Below are 21329 nucleotides of genomic sequence, written 5' to 3' on the forward strand. Positions count from 1 at the left end.
TCCTCCCATTCTGGCTCTAAATTCATAACGGCTCCGCCATCTTGTTTTGTAGTCAATCCGCCATTTTGAGAGTTTTTAGGCCTTGATTCCACGAATCATGATCGGCCGCCATCTTAGATGTGACGTCACCATGTGACTGCGTCATCGCCACGCCCCCTTCTTTTTCTCTCTCTCTCTCGCTCTCTCACACACCCACACACACACACACACCCACACAGAGACACATTGATAGACACAGACAGATACAGACACACAGATACACATAGATGAATACATGTGTTTTTCTAAATTGTGATAAGCGGCTGCTGTTGTTATCTTTGAAATATGGGAGTTTGTTAAAATGATGAATCATTAAATAACACTAACTTTATTTCACATGCATACACATAGACACACACACACACAGAGAGACACTTTGACACAGACACACACACATACACATAGACAGACATACATAGGTAGACCGCCGGTTTTACATGTATTTTCTGAATTGTGATAAGTGCTGCTGCTGTTGTTATCTTTGAAATATGGGAGTTTGTTAAAATGATGAATCATTAAATAACACTAACTTTATTTCACATGCATACACATAGACACACACACACAGAGAGACACTTTGACACAGACACACACACACACACCGAGACAGACATACATAGGTAGACCGCCGGTTTTACATGTATTTTCTGAATTGTGATAAGTGCTGCTGCTGTGTTTATCTTTGAAATATCGGAGCTTGTTAAAATGATGAATCATTGAATAACATTATAACTTTATTTCCCCTTTTTAATAAATGCTTTTGTAATTAAAGTATCTGTAGTCTGTGATTATTTGTGCATATGTATGTGATTGCAGCTGGATTATGATTGCCTGTGCTCGAACTTAGTAGCCTTCACTGTTAATTAAATAATTATTAATATTAAATATTGAGATTATTGATTTGACATTTATCATTATGAGACTGATATTTATAGATTGTATCGTTGGTCCCTGTAACCAGGGTGGTGCCCCGCGACAATAAGCAATGATTACAGATTTGTATTATTCTTAATTGATAATTTTATTGTTTTCATTAATTATTTTAACTATTATTAATGGATAACCGTATCATTTCTAATTAAATGTGTTACATTTCTTAATTAATAGCTTTATCATTTTTGATTATTTTTAAGAAATAATTGTTATTTTAATAATCATATTTCATGATTATTAATAATTAGCCAACGTCAATTCTACTCCTACTATTGCACAACACTGATGACAACTCCTGCATCGAGTGTAGAGGAACTCAGTCATGATGATAATAATCATAATCATAATAAGAATAAGAATAACATGTTTCAGACTCTGTAATATTTTGAGCTCTAGACGATAGAAACTTCTAAACAAAGATACAAAATAACACTGATGATAATTCCTTCATATATTTTCTTTCTGCATGACTTTACAGGTGGTGATCTGAAAATGAATGAATGGTTTATTTATATTTTTCTTTCTCAAACTCACTTCAGGTGAATCAGAAGTCTGAGTGTAAAATAGAGTGACAACATGAATGTAGAGGTACAGTACCTGTCACAGTGAGAAGAAGGACAACAAATCCACTCGCTGCTACAGTTACACTCATAGTAGCTGCTGCTCTCGTCTGTGACTTCAAACAAGAAAAACCTCCACAGATAAATAATGTGCACAAGATGAAACTCAGTCACATCACAGACAAGTCCACCTACAACACAGAAGAGTCTGAGAAGAAAGACAGATTCTGTAAGAGAAAGTGCTTTCCTGTATATGTAGATGTACCTGACACAGAAAGAAGGAAGATGACAAAGCAACTTGCTGCTTCTCTCAAACCCATCGTTGCTTCATACGTCTCTGTGGTGAAGCCACATCAGCAGCTAGCTTCCAACCTCGACAAACGATGTTTGTCAGTAAGTCACGATGACAGATAGTAATCATACATCAGTTAAGACCTTGGCTTCCTTCCTCTTTACATCATTAACATGCACGAACGGGCAAACACCAGTAAATCCCTTCGTTAAAATGAAGAAATGTTCTTTTATTTTGGAAATGAAACGTGAATCGAACACTTTGTTTAATTTCCTGAGACTGGATCTAAAAAGATCATGGTGAATTTTACTTTATCTCATGTTAGAAGTAATTTCCTATTTATTTACAGCTCCAGTCCATATGAAGACTGGGTCATAAAAACACATTGTAAAAGGTCATAATTGTGTAAACTTACATTTCTTTAGTGTTCTTTACTTATTTCTCACGAGGATTCAACTCGTGAGTCAAGCTTGTTTTGTCTGATACACGTGTAAACAGAAATGGGCAGTATTTCTATTACTTGTATTTGAAATACGTATTTCAATTACTTTGAGTATTTTGAAATATGTATTTGATAGGGCCGATAAAACGTAATTTGTAACACAATAGTTCAGAGTGGAGTAATTTTGTATTTAAAATACTCAAAATATTCTCTCGTCGAATCAAAATTCCTCAAAATGTGCTGCCTACCAACACGAATCCACCAGCTTATGCTCCACTCAGCTGAAGATCTTGGCCTGGTGGCAGAGGGTGAAACGGCTTCCTCCAACCTCCAAGATGATGAGGAACATGACTTCTTTGTTTTCTCAGCTGAAGAAACTCAAGTCACGGAAAGACAGGAGATCACAAGCCACAGCAAAGCGGAGTTAGAGACCCTTTGTTTTCTGGAGGACACCAGAAAAGACCTGTTTTCTCTTCAGTAGGACCCACTCATCAAGCTCCTTCTTGTTCGATTTAACACCACCCTCCGCTCTAAAGCTCCGGTTGAGAGACTGTTCTCGTTTGCAGGAATAATATTCCATCCACACCAGAGGCGGTTAACACCAGAAGGATTTGAAAAGTTAGTTGTTCTTAAAGGCAACTAACTGGCTACTCAGTGGTTGGGTCTCAATAACCAAACTGGAAGGATTATTATGTCATAAGATGTCAGTGTGAACTTGTATGAGACACTTAACACTGTAATATAGAACTATGTGGCCTACCATGCCACTGGCCAAGGTACAGTAAAAGAGAAGGAAGTAGGCTACTCACCTGTTAAGTTACCTGTTCACTTTTGTATTGATTTACTATTTACCTTTTATTTTTTCTGTGCAGAACTTGAAGTACAGTCATTTATTTAGCTCCCTGTGAACAACTGGTTTTAATTCTATATTTTGCTTTTATAGTATACATAGGCCTATTGTGTGATGCTATTCATATGTGATGAATATTTTCTTGTTGATAAAATCAACGGGCTGTTAAGTCCCATTAATAAAAAAATATATATATATATATACACATAATCAATCAAGTTGTTGTCTTTAAATGGCTTTGCATAGTTACACTGACAAATTTTGACTGTTCTTTCTTTTTGTGGGGTTCACCAGAGCTTTGAGAACATTATATAGCCCAGACCTGAACGCTGATATACCAAACTGTGACAAAACGGAACATCCAGAAACACTATTTCCTATATTTTAAATACAAAATACATGTACTGTATTTTGTTACATTTTCCTGGCACCAGTATTTTGTATTTTATTTTAATACATCTATTTGAGGGGTATTTAGTTTTTTGTATCAAAAATCATTTTGATGTATTTTTGCCCATCTCTGCGTGTAAAGCTGTTCACTTGTGTAGACTGGACTTCATGAGCTCATGCACAGGTGCACGTGAGCAGTAGAGCGACACAGGAACCATCGACTGTTGGGTCAGATGGGCGGAGCCTCCCACTGGGCTCTGTTTGTGCGTTACAGTTTTTCTCCATTGCTTTGGCTCATTTCACGAAACAGAAATGACATTCTCAAAACAACACGTGCAAACCTCCAAACCACTGGGCACTTGTTCACAACAGATTGGAATATCTCATTCCTTTAATCAAATTGCAATTGTTTTAGCACATCCTTTCAATGACAAGTACAATTTCCAACAGCTTGCACAAATTTCAAATGATTTAGCACACCTTTGCAAACGGTTAGGTACAATTGCCTTCAGTTAGCCCAATTACCAATTGAATATATATTGCTGGTCAAAACTGACTGTCGCTTCTCAGTCAAGTGTTCGTTCTCTGCAGAACATGTTGGCATCATTTCCTTGTGTACATCATCACCTGCACAATAGTTCACTCCACTGTCGAAATCTTTCAGGCACATAATACCATGAAAAACATCATGGTATATACTGTAATATGGATATCTTTGATCATCGGCTTAATTTTCAGGTGCAACTAGAACTTTATCAATCAATCAATCAAATTTTATTTGTATAGCCCATATTCACAAATTACAATTCATCTCATAGGGCTTTAACAGGGTGTGGCATCCTCTGTCCTTAACCCTCAGCAAGAGTAAGATAAAATACTAAAAACCCTTTTAACAGGGTAAAAATATGTAGAAACCTCAGAGAGAGCCACATGTGAGGGATCCCTCTCCCAGGACGGACAGAAGTGTTCATTCCAGTCCTTGGAATGGGCATGAACGTTTTGAATGTTCCCCTACACAAGATAAGGCTCTTTTCTGATTTGTTCCAGGGTGAAGCGCAGGTGGGAGTTCGGCCAGCGTTACCAATTGAAGGAGTCACAATAATATTGGGTAATGGTTTGGTTGGTGCGCGTGTTTGGGCTGATGTGCCATCCGTTGTGGTAGCGTCAGTACCGCTGGTTAAAAGCAGGCCTGATGATAGCGAAAGGGAGTTTCCCGAGGTGTTCACTGCTTGTGCAGCCACCCGTGCGATGCGCCGTGCAAACGATGTTAAAAAAGTGGATGATGACCCAGAAACTGTCAGGTTATCCTTGTCTGATTTTCCTTTGTCTGTCTCTCACGGTGACCTGGTGAGAGAGCAGCAGGTGGACCCTTCTCTGAAGCCTCTGTTTGAGAGGGCTCTCCCTGCTGCTGGTGCGAGGGACAGTGCACAGGCATACTTCGTTCATGATGAGGTTCTTGTGAGAAAGTGGGTGCCACATGGTCCTGATTTTGTTGGAGATCCTATTTTCCAGATTGTCGTGCCTTCCAAATTTCATAGTGTGGTTTTGCAAGTGTCACATGACGAGTGTGGACACATGGGTGTCCGTAAAACATATGATCGCATTTTGCGTTATTTTTTTTGGCCTCGTCTAAAGAGGGATGTGGCTTCATATATTAAAACTTGCCATACGTGTCAGTTGACCGGAAAACCGAATCAGAGCATAAAGCCTGTTCCTCTCTGCCCAATTATGGCAATTGGTCAACCGTTTGAGCATCTCATTATTGACTGTGTTGGTCCCCTACCGCGTTCGCGTTCGGGTGCAATCTATCTGTTGACAGTGATGTGTCAGAGCACTAGGTATCCGGCAGCATACCCATTACGCACCATCACTACTAAGTCGGTAGTGCGTGCCCTGACTCAGTTCATCTCCATATTTGGAATCCCCAAAGTCATTCAATCAGACCAAGGTTCTAACTTTTCCTCTCATCTGTTTGCACAGGTTTTGAAACAACTCCGGGTGAAACATAACAAGGCGTCAGCCTACCACGCGCAGAGTCAGGGAGCTCTTGAGAGGTTCCACGCCACGTTGAAGTCTTTACTCCGTGCGTACTGTACTCAGTTGGACGGAGACTGGGAAGAGGGGTTACCGTGGTTGATGCTGGGGGCTAGGGAGGTAAGTCAGGAAAGTACAGGCTTTAGCCCAAATGATCTGGTGTTTGGACACACAGTGCGTGGCCCTTTGGCAGTCTTGCAGGACGATTGGAAGAATTCTGAGCCACCTAAAAACTTGCTGCATTATGTAAATGGATTCAGGAATAGGCTATATGCTGCTGGAGAGCTAGCAAAAGAGAAACTTGCAGGTGCCCAACATAAAATGAAGCGTCTTTATGACCGTCGATCTGAGCAACGCACGTTTTCCCCGGGTGATCAAGTTCTCGCTCTGCTGCCTTTGGTCGGTTCCCCCTTTCAGGCTAAATTTACTGGTCCACATACAGTTGTAAAGAAAGTTTCAGACCAAAACTATTTGATTGCCACGCCTTTGCGTAGGAAACCTAACCAACTCTGTCATATTAACCTACTGAAGAATTATTACGATCGTGTGTCCTCTCCAGTATGCCCCCGTCCGGCGTGTTTGGCTAATACAGTCCTTGTGGACTCCATCCCTCATGTGGTGGCAGAGCTTGAGGAGGATGGGTTGTCCACTCCTGACCAATCCCTGTTAAATGGTAGGTTGAAAAATTCGGAATCACTTGTTAACCTTGACAGCTCGTTGCGCCATTTGGGGGAGGTTGAACGCACTCAGCTTATAACCCTCATCCATAATTATCCATCTCTTTTTGGTGATACTCCTTCACGTACAACTTTAATCGAACATGATATTGATGTAGGTGATGCAAGGCCCATTCGTCAACGTTTTTATAGGGTGAATCCTGAAAAACGTAAGCAGATGGATTCGGAAATAAAATATATGCTCGAAAATAACATTGCAGTTCCGTCATCGTCCAGCTGGGCGTCTCCATGTTTGACGGTTCCAAAACCTGATAATACGCCAAGATTTTGCACAGACCTGCGCAAGGTTAATAACGTGACAAAGCCAGATTCATACCCACTTCCACGTATGGATGATTGCATAGACCAAGTTTCCTCTGCAACGTTTATTTCAAAATTTGATTTGTTGAAAGGATATTGGCAGGTGCCATTGTCCGAGAGGGCTCGAGAAATATCAGCTTTCATAACTCCTTCCGGCCTTTATTCCTACACGGTGATGCCGTTTGGTTTGAGAAATGCTCCAGCCACGTTTCAGCGTTTAATGAACATGGTTGTGCGTGACCTGGAGGGCTGTGCAGTGTATTTAGATGATGTTGTCATCTACTCTGACAACTGGGAAACTCACTTGCAGCGTATCGATGCTTTATTCGGCCGATTGGCTGACGCGTGCCTCACAGTCAATCTAGCGAAATGCGAGTTTGCAAAGGCGTCGGTGACCTACCTCGGACGACTGGTCGGACATGGTACAGTGTCGCTGTTGCGTGCCAAAGTAGAGGCTATAGACATGTACCAAAGACCCACAACCAAAAAAGAGCTGCAGCGATTTTTGGGCCTTGTGGGTTATTACCGCAGTTTCTGTAGGAATTTTTCCACTGTCGTTACCCCTCTCACTAATTTGTTGAGAGGTGATGCTAAATACGTTTGGGGTGATGTCTGTCAGCAGGCTTTTGAAAATGTGAAGTCCCTTCTCTGTGCTGCTCCGGTGTTGGCAGCTCCTCATATGGATGAGCTTTTTAAGCTCCAGGTAGACGCTAGTCAGGTGGGCGCAGGGGCTGTCCTCCTCCAGGCCGATGAGCTTGGCATAGACAAACCAGTTAGTTTCTTTTCAAAGAAATTTAATACGCACCAGCTGAACTACTCCGTCATTGAAAAGGAGGCTCTCGCCTTGGTCTGGGCTTTAGTTCATTTTGAGGTGTACATTATGTCTGGCCTTTCTCCTTTGATTGTGTATACAGATCATAACCCCTTGACTTTCCTTAATTCGCTAAAGTGTCCGAATCAAAGACTCGTGCGCTGGTCTTTATTTTTGCAGGGATATACTTTGGACATACGTCACATTAGAGGGAAGGACAATGTAGTGGCAGATTCGTTGTCCCGAGCACCCTGCTAAAATAGCCTAATGTTGAAAGTGCTGTACATGTTATCTTCCTCCTTTCTTACTCTCCACTAAAATCGCTCGCAGGATCCTGCTGCTGAGGTTGGAGGAGTGGCTGGGTGCAGACGCGTAGGAACTGGGCAACAGTTTTTTTATTTTTTAGTTAGTCAATCCTTTTTTTATTAGATATATTAAACGTTACTATGATTAGTAGAGTTCCATTGGAACCCTTTTCCTATGGGGGGGGGGTGTGACGGCCCTCTGACTGTTATAGGTAACCTGCTCTGCTCCTCCCCAGGTCTCTCCTCTCAGGTGGTTCCAGATGGGCGGAGCTGCCCAATCAACACCAATCAGAGGGTGCCAGATAAAAGGCTCACCAGTCTGCCCATGGCTGGCTCCCTCTCCAGACCCATTATGTTTGGTTAAACTTTCTGTCTGTCAATAAATTATGGTTAGTTTTCAGTTTAAACCTTGGTGTGTCTCCGTATTTGTTATGGCCAAGAGCCGGGCCGTGACAACCTTTTTTAGTTTAGTGCAATCAATTAGTGTCAACCCATGTAACAGTCTTTGGTGAATTATGACTTTCATTAAAATTACACTTTTTGTTAAAACTCTGCATCCTGGGTCCATCTGCTTCACAATTTCCCTGACACCCCCTTTGGTGTCTGTGTGCACATGACAGCCTCCATCAATTAAAAAACAATAACAAATAAACAAACAAATTGATAAGGAGTGAAAACAAAAGACCAAAAACATTTATTTAAGAAAGAATCATAAAATCACGATACATAATAATTCAATATCCATGTAATAACCACATTAATATCATGTATAAGACACAAGATGAGTCACGTGGTGTTACCACAGCCTCAAAGTTTGATCGCCAAGACGTCCAACATAGTTCAGAGGGTAACAGCAAAAACATTTAAATTTATTGCAGAAAAAAAAAAAAAAATTCAACAACAGGCCGGCGAAATTGAGAAAAGTAGGAAAACCCAACACAACAACCCACAAAGGGTCGTAGGATCTGAGAATCTTCCTTCAACCTAAACCAAAATCAGAACTAAAGCTCACAGAAATAAAGCTGCAGAAACTGGACGACTGGACCCATCAGAAAAGAAAAAGAAAAGACACAACACAACAATACTCTTGCTCTAAAGGTCAAGCTGTACAAACTGCTGCTGCTGCAAACGGGGATGGAGAGACAGATACTTCCTGTTTCCTCCTAAATACTTCCATCAACCAATCACAGTGCACCTGAGGAGAGAAGAAAACAGGAAACCTTGAGTAGAAAGGAAATGTACAGTGTTTTCCTCTTCATTCAAAAGTTTAGTATTTTAGTTTGAGAGCTTGACTTAAACGTTCAGAATTTTGTGGTGTTTTTACTCAAAACCCTGAGCTTGCACTCACACAGCTCTTGCTGCTGCTTAGAGTTGCTCTGCTTGTGCTCAAACTCTGCGCTTGCACTCAGATATTTTGCTGCTTGGACAGATTTCCTTTATTTAATAACTACACACTATGGTTTCTGTAAAACTCTCTTGTACGGATGTTCTCTGAAGTCGTCCATATTGGTTGTGTTTGTCCCAGTGGCTCTGACCTGATGCTTCACACCAGGTCTTCCTGCTCCTCTGTGTCTTCTGTCTGTGCAGCAGCAGCGTTGTTCTCATACTCAGGACAGTTGTCTAACTGATGGGGGACAGATGAGAAAATATGAAGCCTCACTGGACTTTATTCATGAAACCTGCAAATAATCACAGTTCATTCAAAATAGTTTGAACGTAGTTGCGTCCCCTGTCCATTTGTTTGTTTGTTCATCAGCAGGATTACACAAAAACTGATAAACTGATTTCCACAAAACTTGGTGGAAGGACGGGACATGGGCCAAGAAAGAAGAGTCAAAGCACTGTGAAGTCACCGTCATTGGTTTGTGAGCGGCCATTTTGAATCCTCTATTTTTGACATGTTGTCCAGCGCCATCTTGTTTTTATGAAACCAGAAGTAACCATATTTGGAGGAGAGGGGGTGGAACCTTTTACATTTACGGGCAGATTCAGACAAATTAGATGATCCAAGAAATGTTTTATCTCTTTCTCTAACATTGCGAGATGAAAACAGTGATATGGAGTCATTCTTTTGGTCTCACTGTCTCTCACCTCTATCATCTCCACAGCTTCATTCACTTTTGATTTCAAGCTCAGAGTTTTCTTCATCCTGGATCGAAAACAACAACAAAAACAACATTTGACAAAATGAACTTCATAACACTGAAACTAGTGTTTGAAGACATTTGAAGAAGAGCAGAGGGTGAACTGATGGATTTGTAAAGTTTTACCTCGTCCACAGAGTCCAGACAAGCACTGGAACCAGCACGACCACCAGAGTGTACCTGATGGTATTCATGATTATCACTGACTTCTCTAGACAGCAGACAGGAGACATTAGCAGTTTGGTTAGACTGATACATCTGGAAATCCTGAGTATTGATGGTTTAAGGTTCAGGAGTAATGAAAAGGAGGAGGGGGGGGGGGGGGGGGCTGAAGGCTGTAAAAGTCAGAGAGCTAAAATCACCTGCTCCAACAGTCACATGTAAGGTGGCCTTACTACGTCCATGTGTGTTCTGGGCCTCACACTGATACTTTCCACCATGTTCAGCTGTGATATTAGTGATGGTGAAGATTTGTCCTGATGCTGTTGGTGAGTCCTCGTCCTCCTTGTACCAGGTGTAGTTAGCTGCTGGGTTAGCATCACTGCTGCAGGTCAGAGTCACCGAGCTGCCCTCCATGATCTCACCAGAGGAAGTCACTAACACAGAGGGAGGCTTTGGAGCGTCTGGTGTAAAACATGCAAGATCATGAAATCAACTCAGAAATATTCATTAACCAAAGTGAAGAACTTTTCAATCTCTGGTTTTGATAAGTGCTTCTTAAATATAGATGATCATTATTAACCCGGGGGCCAGCACAGACAGAAGCAGGTACTGAGGATTTTGTTTTCAGTTTGTGTGTGTGAATGTGCAAGATAAGTCAACTCATTAACCAAACTAAAATATTATAGTGAATATTAACTTTTCAGCTGATTGGTCAAAGGTCAGATGTCAAGATGAGCAAAGATTTGACCCAAAAGACACATTTTCCAAGATATTTCCACAAATAGCAGAGAGATTAAATCATATACTGATCAGAACATTATTCACCATCGTATAATGATAGATGACTTAAAAGTAATGTCACAAAGAAGTTAGAGATTTACATCATGAGTCCTTAAATCTGCCTTTCTGCTGTATTCCTGCCTCTTATAGGACTATAGAGACGACCTAAAGCTTGTATACATTGACAAATAATCTTTGATCATATGATGTGAATGTCACTATGAGTTTAGAAAATGACATCATATAGTGTAGCTATTCAACAACAGATGTTTTCACCACAGTCTGTTTGTTTGTTGGGTGTTGATTTTAAGCAAGATTACACAAAAACTACTGAGTCGATTAGTATGAAACTTGAAAGTTGGATGGGGTACGGGTCAGGGAAGAACTCAGGAAAGTTTGTTGTTAATCCAGATCAGGGGGCGGACCCAGGAACATTATGTAAGATGCTGGGTTTTATGGACATGTGGATGTTTTCTACTCACACTGGACGTCTAAGTGTAGAGACGTGGAGTTGATCCATCCGTACTGATTCTCAGACTTGCAGGAGTAGACCCCGCTGTCCCCAGAGCTGATGGAGGAGAGACGATAAATGCCCTCTGGTCCTTGAAGCAGAGCTCGGTTCTCCTTGTACCAGGTGTAGTGAGCTGCTGGGTTAGCATCACTGCTGCAGGTCAGAGTCACCGAGCTGCCCTCTATGATCTCACCAGAGGGACTCACTGACACAGAGGGAGGCTTTGGAGCGTCTGTGTGGAAACAGAGTGATGATAACAGATGACAGACATTGTGTTTAACATTTGGGGACATATATGATATGATGTGTTTAGTCAAAGTTGCTCAGGTGACTGGAGGCACTCACCTACAACAGCAAAGTTGTTAAACTGACACAGGTAAATTCTACTTGTTAAGTGAGAGGTTTTTTTGAATGATTTCCTGTTGCACTACTGTTTCCAGACTCCCCTGAAAATCCACAGATTTCCAAACCATAGTCCAGTTTGTAACGTGGACTTAAACGTGACATATTATGACTCTTTTCCACGATTAGACAGAGTTTCTACCTAATAAAATGTGTGATGAGCCCTGATCAGATTGGCCTGTTTGTGGGCGTGTCTCTTAAATGTCAATGAGCCACTGCTCCCCCTGCTGGGAGGTGTGTGTGTGTGACATGTGCACAGGAGCAGGGTTTTGTTTTCACCACTGTCTGTCGGCTGAGAGAGCTTTGTTCGTCACGTCAATGTGCACAGTGAAGGAAATATCTTTCAAGTTTACTGAGGATAGTGAAAACTTTATGGATGTTTTAACAGACGCTGGGTGGATTCCTCATTGTGCTGCTGATGGTCTGACTGAATATTTATAGGGCTGAAGTCAAACGACTCATATCTGTAAATTTAAAATGTAAATGACAAAGAATGGGACAGATTCAATATGTCTTCAGTTAATAACCTGTGTTTCACTCACATCTCACAGTCATAAAGATGTTTGCTGAACTCCTTCCCAGCTCATTCTCAGCTGTGCAGTAAAACTCTCCAGAGTCTGACGACCGTATGGAGCTGAGGACAAATTGTGTCTCTTCACTGAGACGTTGAACTTGTTTATCTCCACTTCTCTTGTACCAGGTGTATTTAGCTGCTGGGTTAGCATCACTGCTGCAGGTCAGAGTCACTGAGCTGCCCTCCATGATCTCACCAGAGGGACTCACTGACACAGAGGGAGGCTTTGGAGCATCTGAAGGATAGTTTATATTAACACAAAGGATGAGAATACAATCAAAACACTCTCTGTATTATTTGTTAAAGTTTCAATTTAAATTATTTCCACATTATTGTAGCTTCATGAGGAGGAGTAAACTCACACAATGCAGGAGAAGGGAAACGCTCCTGTCCTTCTATAACACAGTGATAGCTGTCTTCAGGATTAAAGTGTCGTAGGTGAAAGTATTTTTTTCGTCCAACAGGTTTATTGTTATTGTACCAAACGTAGGAAAGATGATCAGGGAGCTGACACCTGCTGTGACAGGTCAGCTCTGTCCAGGTAGAAGATGGATTGGCTGTTGATCTCCTCACATGTACCTGGAGCTTAGGGTCTGTGAACAAACATGTGATTTTATTTCAACATACACACTAACATTTCAAACTGACTCTAAAGTAAATGTTACCTGTGACATTCAGAGTGACTCCAGCTGAACCAGTTAAACTCCCTCCAGGTTGGTTTGTTGTGAACCGGAACTTGTACAAAGCTGAGTCGCTCTCTCTCAGGTTAGAGATTCTCAGAGTGCACTTGTTGTTTCCACAGAGATTCTCCACACGACCTGAATACTCCGGATCAGTCCTTAGATCAACGTGAATCCAATTACTCTCTTTAATGAACCAGAAAGTTTCCTGAACTGTAGTCTCAAGGTGATTCCACCTGGATGGGTATGTGTAGGTACAGGTAATGTCCACTGTTGATCCTCTGAAGGCACAGATCTCAGTAGAAGTGTAACTCACACCCCAGCCATTCTGACTCTTCACCACTGTAACACAGAGCACATCAGAGAATCAGAAGATAAACGTATACATTTATAAAACTACCCCCATTTATTTTCTCTGGTGAATCACCAGTCGGCAGGTTTTCATTTTAAGATGATGACGATGCCAAGATGAGGAAACTTTCAGTTCACATAAAACACAGTGAAGTGTCCTTTAGACTTCAGTGTGAGGGAGAAACACACTGTTGGAGGTGAGGACCATGAGGGACCTTGTATAAGTTGCTCTTATAATGGAGCAAACTGAACAATATGGAGGAAATGATCTGTGTCTTTTATGCAGAGTCGACCAAAGATGGACGACATGTCTCCACTTCCTCCCAATCTCCAGAAATTAAGCCAAAATATCCTGGATACCAAAGCTGCCATCTTTCACATTTGGAACCACAGTCTGCACAGTGGTGATCCAGAGATGGAGCCACAGTATCAAGGTCCCGCCCATATATGAGCTCGACCAATCCTGAGTCAGCTTCAGCTGTCAATCATGAAGATTAATCTACTTTTCATTTCATCAATAAAAAATGAAAACCAAACTTATGAGAAACATGAACAATAGAGTGAGATAAGAACGACCTAAAATGACAGAAACCATCTTTGAGAAAAATGTATTTGACTTTTTAGTTTGGTCCATGTCCTTCCCACTAACATGGAGGAGACAGGATGTATGTTCTATACTGCAGCCAGCCACTAGGGGGCGATCACAATGCTTTGGCTTCACTTCTGGAAAGCAGTCATGTCTGCCATCTATATTTACACAAGCAGAATAGTAGTACTACACTAGTTTGTCAGTACTGACAGTAGTATCCCAAGAGCTCAATATGCCCATACAGAAAAAAGTATTTAAAGACACATGAAGTTATGGTACAATGAATTATCTCAATTACTCCAGCAGATGGTGTTGTTAGTGAAATACTGAAGATTAAACTCACAGATTAAAGGAGAGCGGAAATCCTCGAGTCCTTTAACAGCACAGGAAACTCTGTCTGAACGATGAAAATAACCTGTATAAGATGCTCCTTCCTCATTCACCTTCTGTTGATTCTTGTACCAGACGTAGTTCAGATGATCAGGAAGACGACAACTGCTCTGACACCTGAGCTTTGCAATGTTAAATAATTCATCCTTCACTGATGCTCTCACCTGCACATGCAAATCTGTGTGTGAGAATAAGGAATTCATTTTAGTCCAAACTGACAACACACACATGCATATAAAAGTGCACAGACACACTCAAGTGAACCAAACAAGATGTAGGAAATAAATTAATGAATGTTCAGATGTAAATGTTACCAGTGACAGACAGAGTGACTCCAGCCGAACCAGTTAAACTCCCAGTAGGTTGGTTTGTTGTGAACCTGAACTTGTACACAGCTGAGTCGCTCTCTCTCAGGTTAGAGATTCTCAGAGTGCACTTGTTGTTTCCACAGAGATTCTCCACACGACCTGAATACTCTGGATCAGTCCTTAGATCAACATGAATCCCATTACTCTCTTTAATGAACCAGAAAGTTTCCTGAACTGTAGTATCATGGTTATTAACTGTGGATGGGTATGTGTAGGTACAGTTAATGTCCACTGTTGATCCTCTGATGGCACAGATCTCAGTAGAAGTGTAACTCACATCCCAGCCATTCTCACACTGTACCACTGTAACACAGAGAATCAGATTCATAACCACACCAGAGAACACTTAGTTTACTTTTTACTTTCTGTAGAAAAGAAACACATTTCCATGAGCAGCATTCCATAGCATTTCAACTAATGACTCCACACAATGATGACAACTCCTGCATCGAGCAGTGAAGAACTCAGTCATGATGATAATAATCATAATCATAATAAGAATAACATGTTTCAGACTCTGTAATATGTTGAGCTCTAGACGATAGAAACTTCTAAACAAAGATACAAAATAATACTGATGATAATTCCTTCATATATTTTCTTTCTGCATCACTTTAAATGTTGTGATCTGAAAATGAATGAATGGTTCATTTATATTTTTTACTTTCTTTCTCAAACTCACTTCATGTGAATCAGAAGTCTATATGTAAAATAGAGTGAGAACCTGAATGTAGAGGTACAGTACCTGTCACAGTGAGCAGAAGGGCAACAAATCCACTCGCTGCTGCAGTTACACTCATAGTAGCTGCTGCTCTCGTCTGTGACTTCAAACAAGAAAAACCTCCACAGATAAATAATGTGCACAAGATGAAACTCAGTCACATCACAGACACGTCTCCCTACAACACAGAAGAGTCTGAGAATAAAGACAGATTCTGTTAGAGAAAGATACGTTTAACATGTTGAACACCCCCACTTTCCTTCCTCTTTCCACTTACATGCATGCTGAGCCTGAAGGTGTTAGATTTAACCCAATAAAAAAAGTAACATGTGCTTTGTACAAACTGTGAATTTCTTTATTTAACAGACTGTTAGAAATGCCTTCAGTGGCTGTTCACACCAAACCTGTATCACCATCAACTGAAGCTGTAAGCAGCTTTGAACCGGCCTGCCTGTTCAACGCTGGCTTCCTTCCTCTTTACATCATTAACATGCACGAATGGACAAACACAAGTTAATCCCCTCGTTAAAATGAAGAAATGTTCTTTTATTTTGGAAATGAAACGTGAACTTATTAAAATATGTTTCAGGCAAATAACAATGAGAGTAGTTTTGCAGCCTTAATTTAATTTCTTGAGACTGGACTTAAAAAACCATGTTGAATTATTCTTTCTTAATCTCATGTTAGTGTTCTTTACTTAATTCTCACAGGGATTCAACTCATATGAGTCAAACTTGTTTTGTCTGATACACGTGTAAAACTGTTCACTTGTGTAGACTTGAATGGGACTGGGGGGGAAGGTAAACACGACGGTCACATAGATGATATTCTTTTACAGCACCAGTTCACCAGTTTGTTTGTACAGCATCGGTCCAGTCTGGGTACCGTGAGAAAGTTCCTTCCTACTGGTTCTTCAACAGAAAATAAATACAAAAAAACACACATTTGTCCTATATGGAACCGGGGGGGGGGCCCACAACTTCCTGATGTGTTAATCTGCTTAAATTCTAAATTATAACGGTTATAATATATATTTATACTCACATGATTAAGAATTACCCTCTACTCTTAAATATAAAAAATATTTTTGCAGGTTAAACTCCTCTGATGGACTTTTAATTTGTTATTTTTATTAGAGCCCATTTCATTTACAGACTTTGTATTTAGATTCAGCAACTAACTTCTAGAGAATTGATATAAATCTGCACTATAAGAACGTGTTTGTACAATGTTTACCTGACAAATCGCACTCAATTGCTTTCAGCCGGGGAAAAAAGCATCTGCCAAAGATAATCATACAACACTTCCTTACTAATTCTGAAAGTTGAACTTTAATTTCTCTCAGAAAAAATAATAAGAACACGACGAACGTGGTTTTGGACAAAGTAAAAAATATTTAATCGCCTGAAATCCTTTGTTTCCACAAACATGAGGCCAAAGCATCATTGGCCGAACAATATAATTATAGCACTTGCTGAAAATAAGCCTGGTTATTGGTTTAGAGATTAGATTCATCCTGGATAGAAAATAAACCACAGAAGAAGCACTGGTCAGCAAATAGCTGGAGCCCTGGCTGAGGAGCAGAAGAGGGAAACTGTTTGTAAACAACGTACGACTCAAACTCTTTTCCTTCCTCGCTCGCACTTCACTGAGCCTGTTTGTTTTCTCGAGCTCATGCTGTTTACTCTGGACATTCTCCTCCGTGCCTACCGGTTTTACTCGGTTCCAGTCCGAGGACGCTCCGGCCGAACCCACTGCTCCTGAGCAGATCACAGCTGTGCAGAGGTAGAACATCTGGAGGGTTCCCTCGGCTCCTGCCTGGAAACATCACAGGTTGAATCACGACAACAAGGGTCTTATATGACTTCTATTGTTGATATTATTTGTATTAATTTATGTTACTTTTAGATTTGCATTCATCTATCAACGCGTCCACTTATTGCTGTGAACTCTTCAAACATTTTTCCTGCTGAATTCTCACATGGACTCGCTCTGACGTTTTCCAGACATTTCATAAGGTTGGCTGACAGGAAGAAATTCCAGAAAACATCCAGAGCAACTGACTCGAACATTTGCGTATCAATATTCCCTTTGGTAAGTTTCAGGAGAACGTCCAGGGTTCAGTGTCCGTCTGAAATCAGCTCTTAGGCCTCATGGTCTAATCTCAAAATTTCCGTCTCGATCTATCTAAATCGAATCCATCACTTTAATCTATCACAGTTTGCGTCTCCTTCCCAGTTCCAGTCTCAGGCCCTGGATTACAGACCCAGTCCTCAGTGCTGGTTCCCGTCCCAGTCTCTAATCTGAACCCTGCTCGTCCCAGATTCACAGACCCTGCACTGACGCAGCTGGACTCGCTCTGTCTCCACCATGGGGACTATATGTTAACAGGAAGTAGGCTGCTGCTACGCTTCAGGGCTCATCTTCTTATTTCCTCTTTAGACCGAACCAATCGCACCACGATTCACACGCGGGACCGGACCAGCAGCTCAGCGGGCCGTCGGGGGGGTGGGGGACGACATCTGCAGGGGGGGGGGGGGGGGGGGACGGACGTCAGACACATTTAAAGTAAACTGAAGATAACTGGCGCTACTGGCTGCTGAGGTTCTGACCGGCCGGCTGAAGAGGGAACACTTATACAACACTTGAAAAAAAATAGAATAAAAGATCTTTGACCTTTTCAAATTCTTTAGAGGTCACTGAAGTGTGTGGGTTGACATTCACATATCAACAAAACCATATGTGTTATTGGTTTTCATGGTATTCGGCCCCGATGTTTATGTTTTACCACGTTGACGGATCACTGAGCCAAAGAATGAACCTGATTGTTATTCTTGCTGTTGAAGATGATCCACCAGCCTCACAGAGAACACACTTGAACTTCAACCACTTTTTTATGAAAAATTAATTTCTCCGTATATGAGGTTTACAAGGACATGGTGCTAAAAGTGGAAACTGTGCCTTATGAGATCTGTTCATTACAGCTCCAATTTATCAACTGGGATATCAAATACAAATTCACTACCTACCAGGGCCGGGTCTAGGCAGGGGCAAGAGGGGGCCTGGCCCCCTCAAATAAATGTTGTGCCCCCTCAAACTAAATAGGGTTAGGGTTAGGGTTAGGCACAATGCCCCCTCAAGATTTGTGGCTGCCCCCTCATACATGCCTGTCTAGACCCGGCCCTGCTACCTACTAGACACAGACAAACAGAGATGAAAACATAAATAAGACAGAAGGTTTGATAAAGCAAAACAACTCTATAGGATAAGAGCATATTAATATAATAAAGATAGAGAAATGTATATGACTGTAAAAAGACAGCTGTGAAAACTGATTGTTAGAACGTAGATAAATATTGAATGATTCAAGTTATCGGTGGAAGTGACGTAAGAAACACATTTTACAGGACCAGGTCGCAGCAGATGAATAAATACAGTAGCTTATGAATATATATATATATATATATATATACACATATATATATATATATATATATATATAAGCTACTGTATTTAATGACATAAATAAACTTTTGGGGCCGATTATCCTCATTCTCACATTCAACAGAGACCCAGTTGTGGCTCACTGCAGAATCATGAGATGTTAAACAGGTTCTCTTGGTCACAGGGTCATGAGATAATCACACAACACTGTCACGAGAAACTGCTTCATACACATTAAGAAACAATGAATTCATTCTTACTCATATAAAGACTTGAGTTGGATTCACCAGACGTTCGAGGCCGAGGAAGAGATTTGGAGTTTGGAGCATTTTTTCTTTACACCTATTTAAATCGAATACCGTGACCATCTCTGTTTGCAGATTCATTATCATCATCATTAGTCAATAAGTAGAAGGGTTTGATGCTGCTGTATCCCCCCCCCCCACTATCAATAAACCATTACTGACATCATGTGTGTCCGAGCTCCTGATATTAACTACAACACCGACTTTAACCTTAACCGTAAACCTAGTTATTAATTCATTCTGGAACCTAAACAGAGAAGTAACTGCACAACGTGTGTGTGTGTGTGTGTGTGTGTCCCCCACAGGGAATCTCCACCACTTTGTCCTCACAGAGATAAACAAACGCACAGACACACAAACGGAGACAAAGGACACGACGCCGCCTCCTGTGCATCTTGAAGATTGTAGCCACTCGGTGAGTCACCGCTCGATACTGAAAACGGAAAACTGTAAATCACTGAAGCAATTTCACCTTTAGGTGCACACGGATCTGTTTATAGCTGCAATCAGCAGTAATATGTGGTCGCCTCCGCTGCAGAATCCTGAGCTCTGTGGAAACAGCTCTGTCTCTTCTGCAGGTGCTTGAGCATTTTACTGTATCTGAGGTCTGGAGAATGTTTCTTATCAAATAATCCGTCTTTGTTTGAGACGACTGCTTCAGATTTGACATTAGTGCATCATTAAAGACTAAAAATCACAGATGCTACCAACACACTTGGTGTTTCTGGGTTACAATGTAAAGGATTATTAAATTAACAGTATTAATATGATGCAACTGAAGGAAATAAAATGCATTTTTAAAGACTGTTAACCAATAAATTACATTTGGACTTGAATCTCTCATAAAGACATCGGCCGCCCCCCCCCCAGCTCGTCCACATCTGTCGGTGGAGGGTCCAGAGGTCGAGTCCTTGTCGCGACGCACTCAGTGACCCACCGGGGGCGCCAGCTGCTTCCTGCGCTCTGTCCGTCGGCTCCTCAGTGAACTCCGGTCTCTTCAGAAACTGTGATGCTGGGAAATGCTTCAAATGATTATTAGAACAAACTATGTTGATGTTGAGGATTTTGATGAGAAGCTCCTGAATCTGAAATGTGCATGAAGCTTCTAATGGAATCAAATAAACAGACTCAAGGTTCAAATGATCTTGTTTCTGATAAGTTGGGTTTTAATTAGTTATTTGATGAAATGAAAACTGTAACAAAATTATAAGACAGAATTCCAATTATTAGAAAATATCAGTTGAATATTAACGCATCATAACTTGTCAATAGTTTTTCTGTTTAGACGATTTTCAGCTGCGTATCTTTTATCTGTCTTTCTTTAAACCCACATATTTATTTTTACACAAACTGCCGGTTTACAAACTCTTTCATATCTAAAGACACTTTGACACATGGTTCCCGAACGCCTCCTCCACTGGAAATCGTTTTTTTAAACGTTCACACACGTCAATCAGAAATTATGATTTTTGTTCTCGCCTCCTGCGCAGATCACGATACATGGTTTGCATCCAAAAGAAATGTGAGTCTGCTTCATTGTATTGTGCGTTTGTCTGGGCTGTTCAGGGGCTGAGGACCTGCTTCTTCTGCCAGGGATGGAAATACAACCCAATGAGTTCCTAATGAGATTAGAACACGCATCTTAAAAATGGATTCTGGGTCAGATTGGTCACAGTTGTAGGAGGAATAAGCAGCTCACCAGGCAGCGAGCAGCATTAACACACGGATGAACGCGCATATGTTTAGTAGGAATGAAGGATTTATGTAAGGTTGAATAATATTTTGCACAAACCACTTAAATGAGAGTTCTTGGTGCAATTTATGTTCAAAACCGAGTGTGTTTTAGATATACCTGTAAAAAGCTGGTTTGTGGAATTTGTGGTTCAATCAGAGAAACATCAGATGTTGAGTGAACTTGTGAATTTGCAGGTTACACCATCAGAGAATCGTCCAGTTTGACTGTTGAGTGTCTACGTGCTCTTCAACTCTAACTTAAAGCTGCTATAATCAAAAAAATGTGATATCAGCAATAGCTCAATTTACTACATTTGTAAAAAAGGTTTTGTGTAGTGACACATTTCCACTTCCTCTCACTATCCAGAAATTGAAAACAAAACACCAGCACACAACATCCACTCTGCACAGTAGTGATGGAGGGATGAAGTAATAGAGGGGTGAAGCGGTGGAGGGATGAAGCGGTGAAGGGGTGAAGTGA

General features: G+C 41.0%; 1 protein-coding gene across 2 annotated transcripts in view; it reads right to left on the bottom strand.

Moving 5' to 3' along the window:
• The window catches only part of LOC128440016 (B-cell receptor CD22), a 32743-nt gene extending 17178 nt beyond the window's left edge, over positions 1–15565 (bottom strand). The window contains exons 1-12 of one of the 2 annotated variants that reach the window (XM_053422583.1): positions 15390–15565; positions 14591–14947; positions 14230–14454; positions 12932–13288; positions 12629–12859; positions 12235–12501; positions 11262–11522; positions 10200–10460; positions 9964–10048; positions 9785–9842; positions 9229–9317; positions 8358–8888 (exon numbers count right to left, since the gene is read on the bottom strand). In XM_053422583.1, the coding sequence (XP_053278558.1) occupies positions 9237–9317; positions 9785–9842; positions 9964–10048; positions 10200–10460; positions 11262–11522; positions 12235–12501; positions 12629–12859; positions 12932–13288; positions 14230–14454; positions 14591–14947; positions 15390–15444 (2238 nt within the window). In that variant the 5' untranslated portion in view covers positions 15445–15565 and the 3' untranslated portion in view covers positions 8358–8888; positions 9229–9236. Of the gene's footprint in view, positions 1–8357; positions 8889–9228; positions 9318–9784; positions 9843–9963; positions 10049–10199; positions 10461–11261; positions 11523–12234; positions 12502–12628; positions 12860–12931; positions 13289–14229; positions 14455–14590; positions 14948–15389 lie in introns of those variants that run through there. The other variant, XM_053422585.1, reaches the window with a different exon arrangement.
• Positions 15566–21329: the final 5764 nt, after the last annotated feature.

Source organism: Pleuronectes platessa, chromosome 5 (genome assembly GCF_947347685.1).
Source record: "Pleuronectes platessa chromosome 5, fPlePla1.1, whole genome shotgun sequence".
NCBI classification, from domain to species: domain Eukaryota; kingdom Metazoa; phylum Chordata; class Actinopteri; order Pleuronectiformes; family Pleuronectidae; genus Pleuronectes; species Pleuronectes platessa.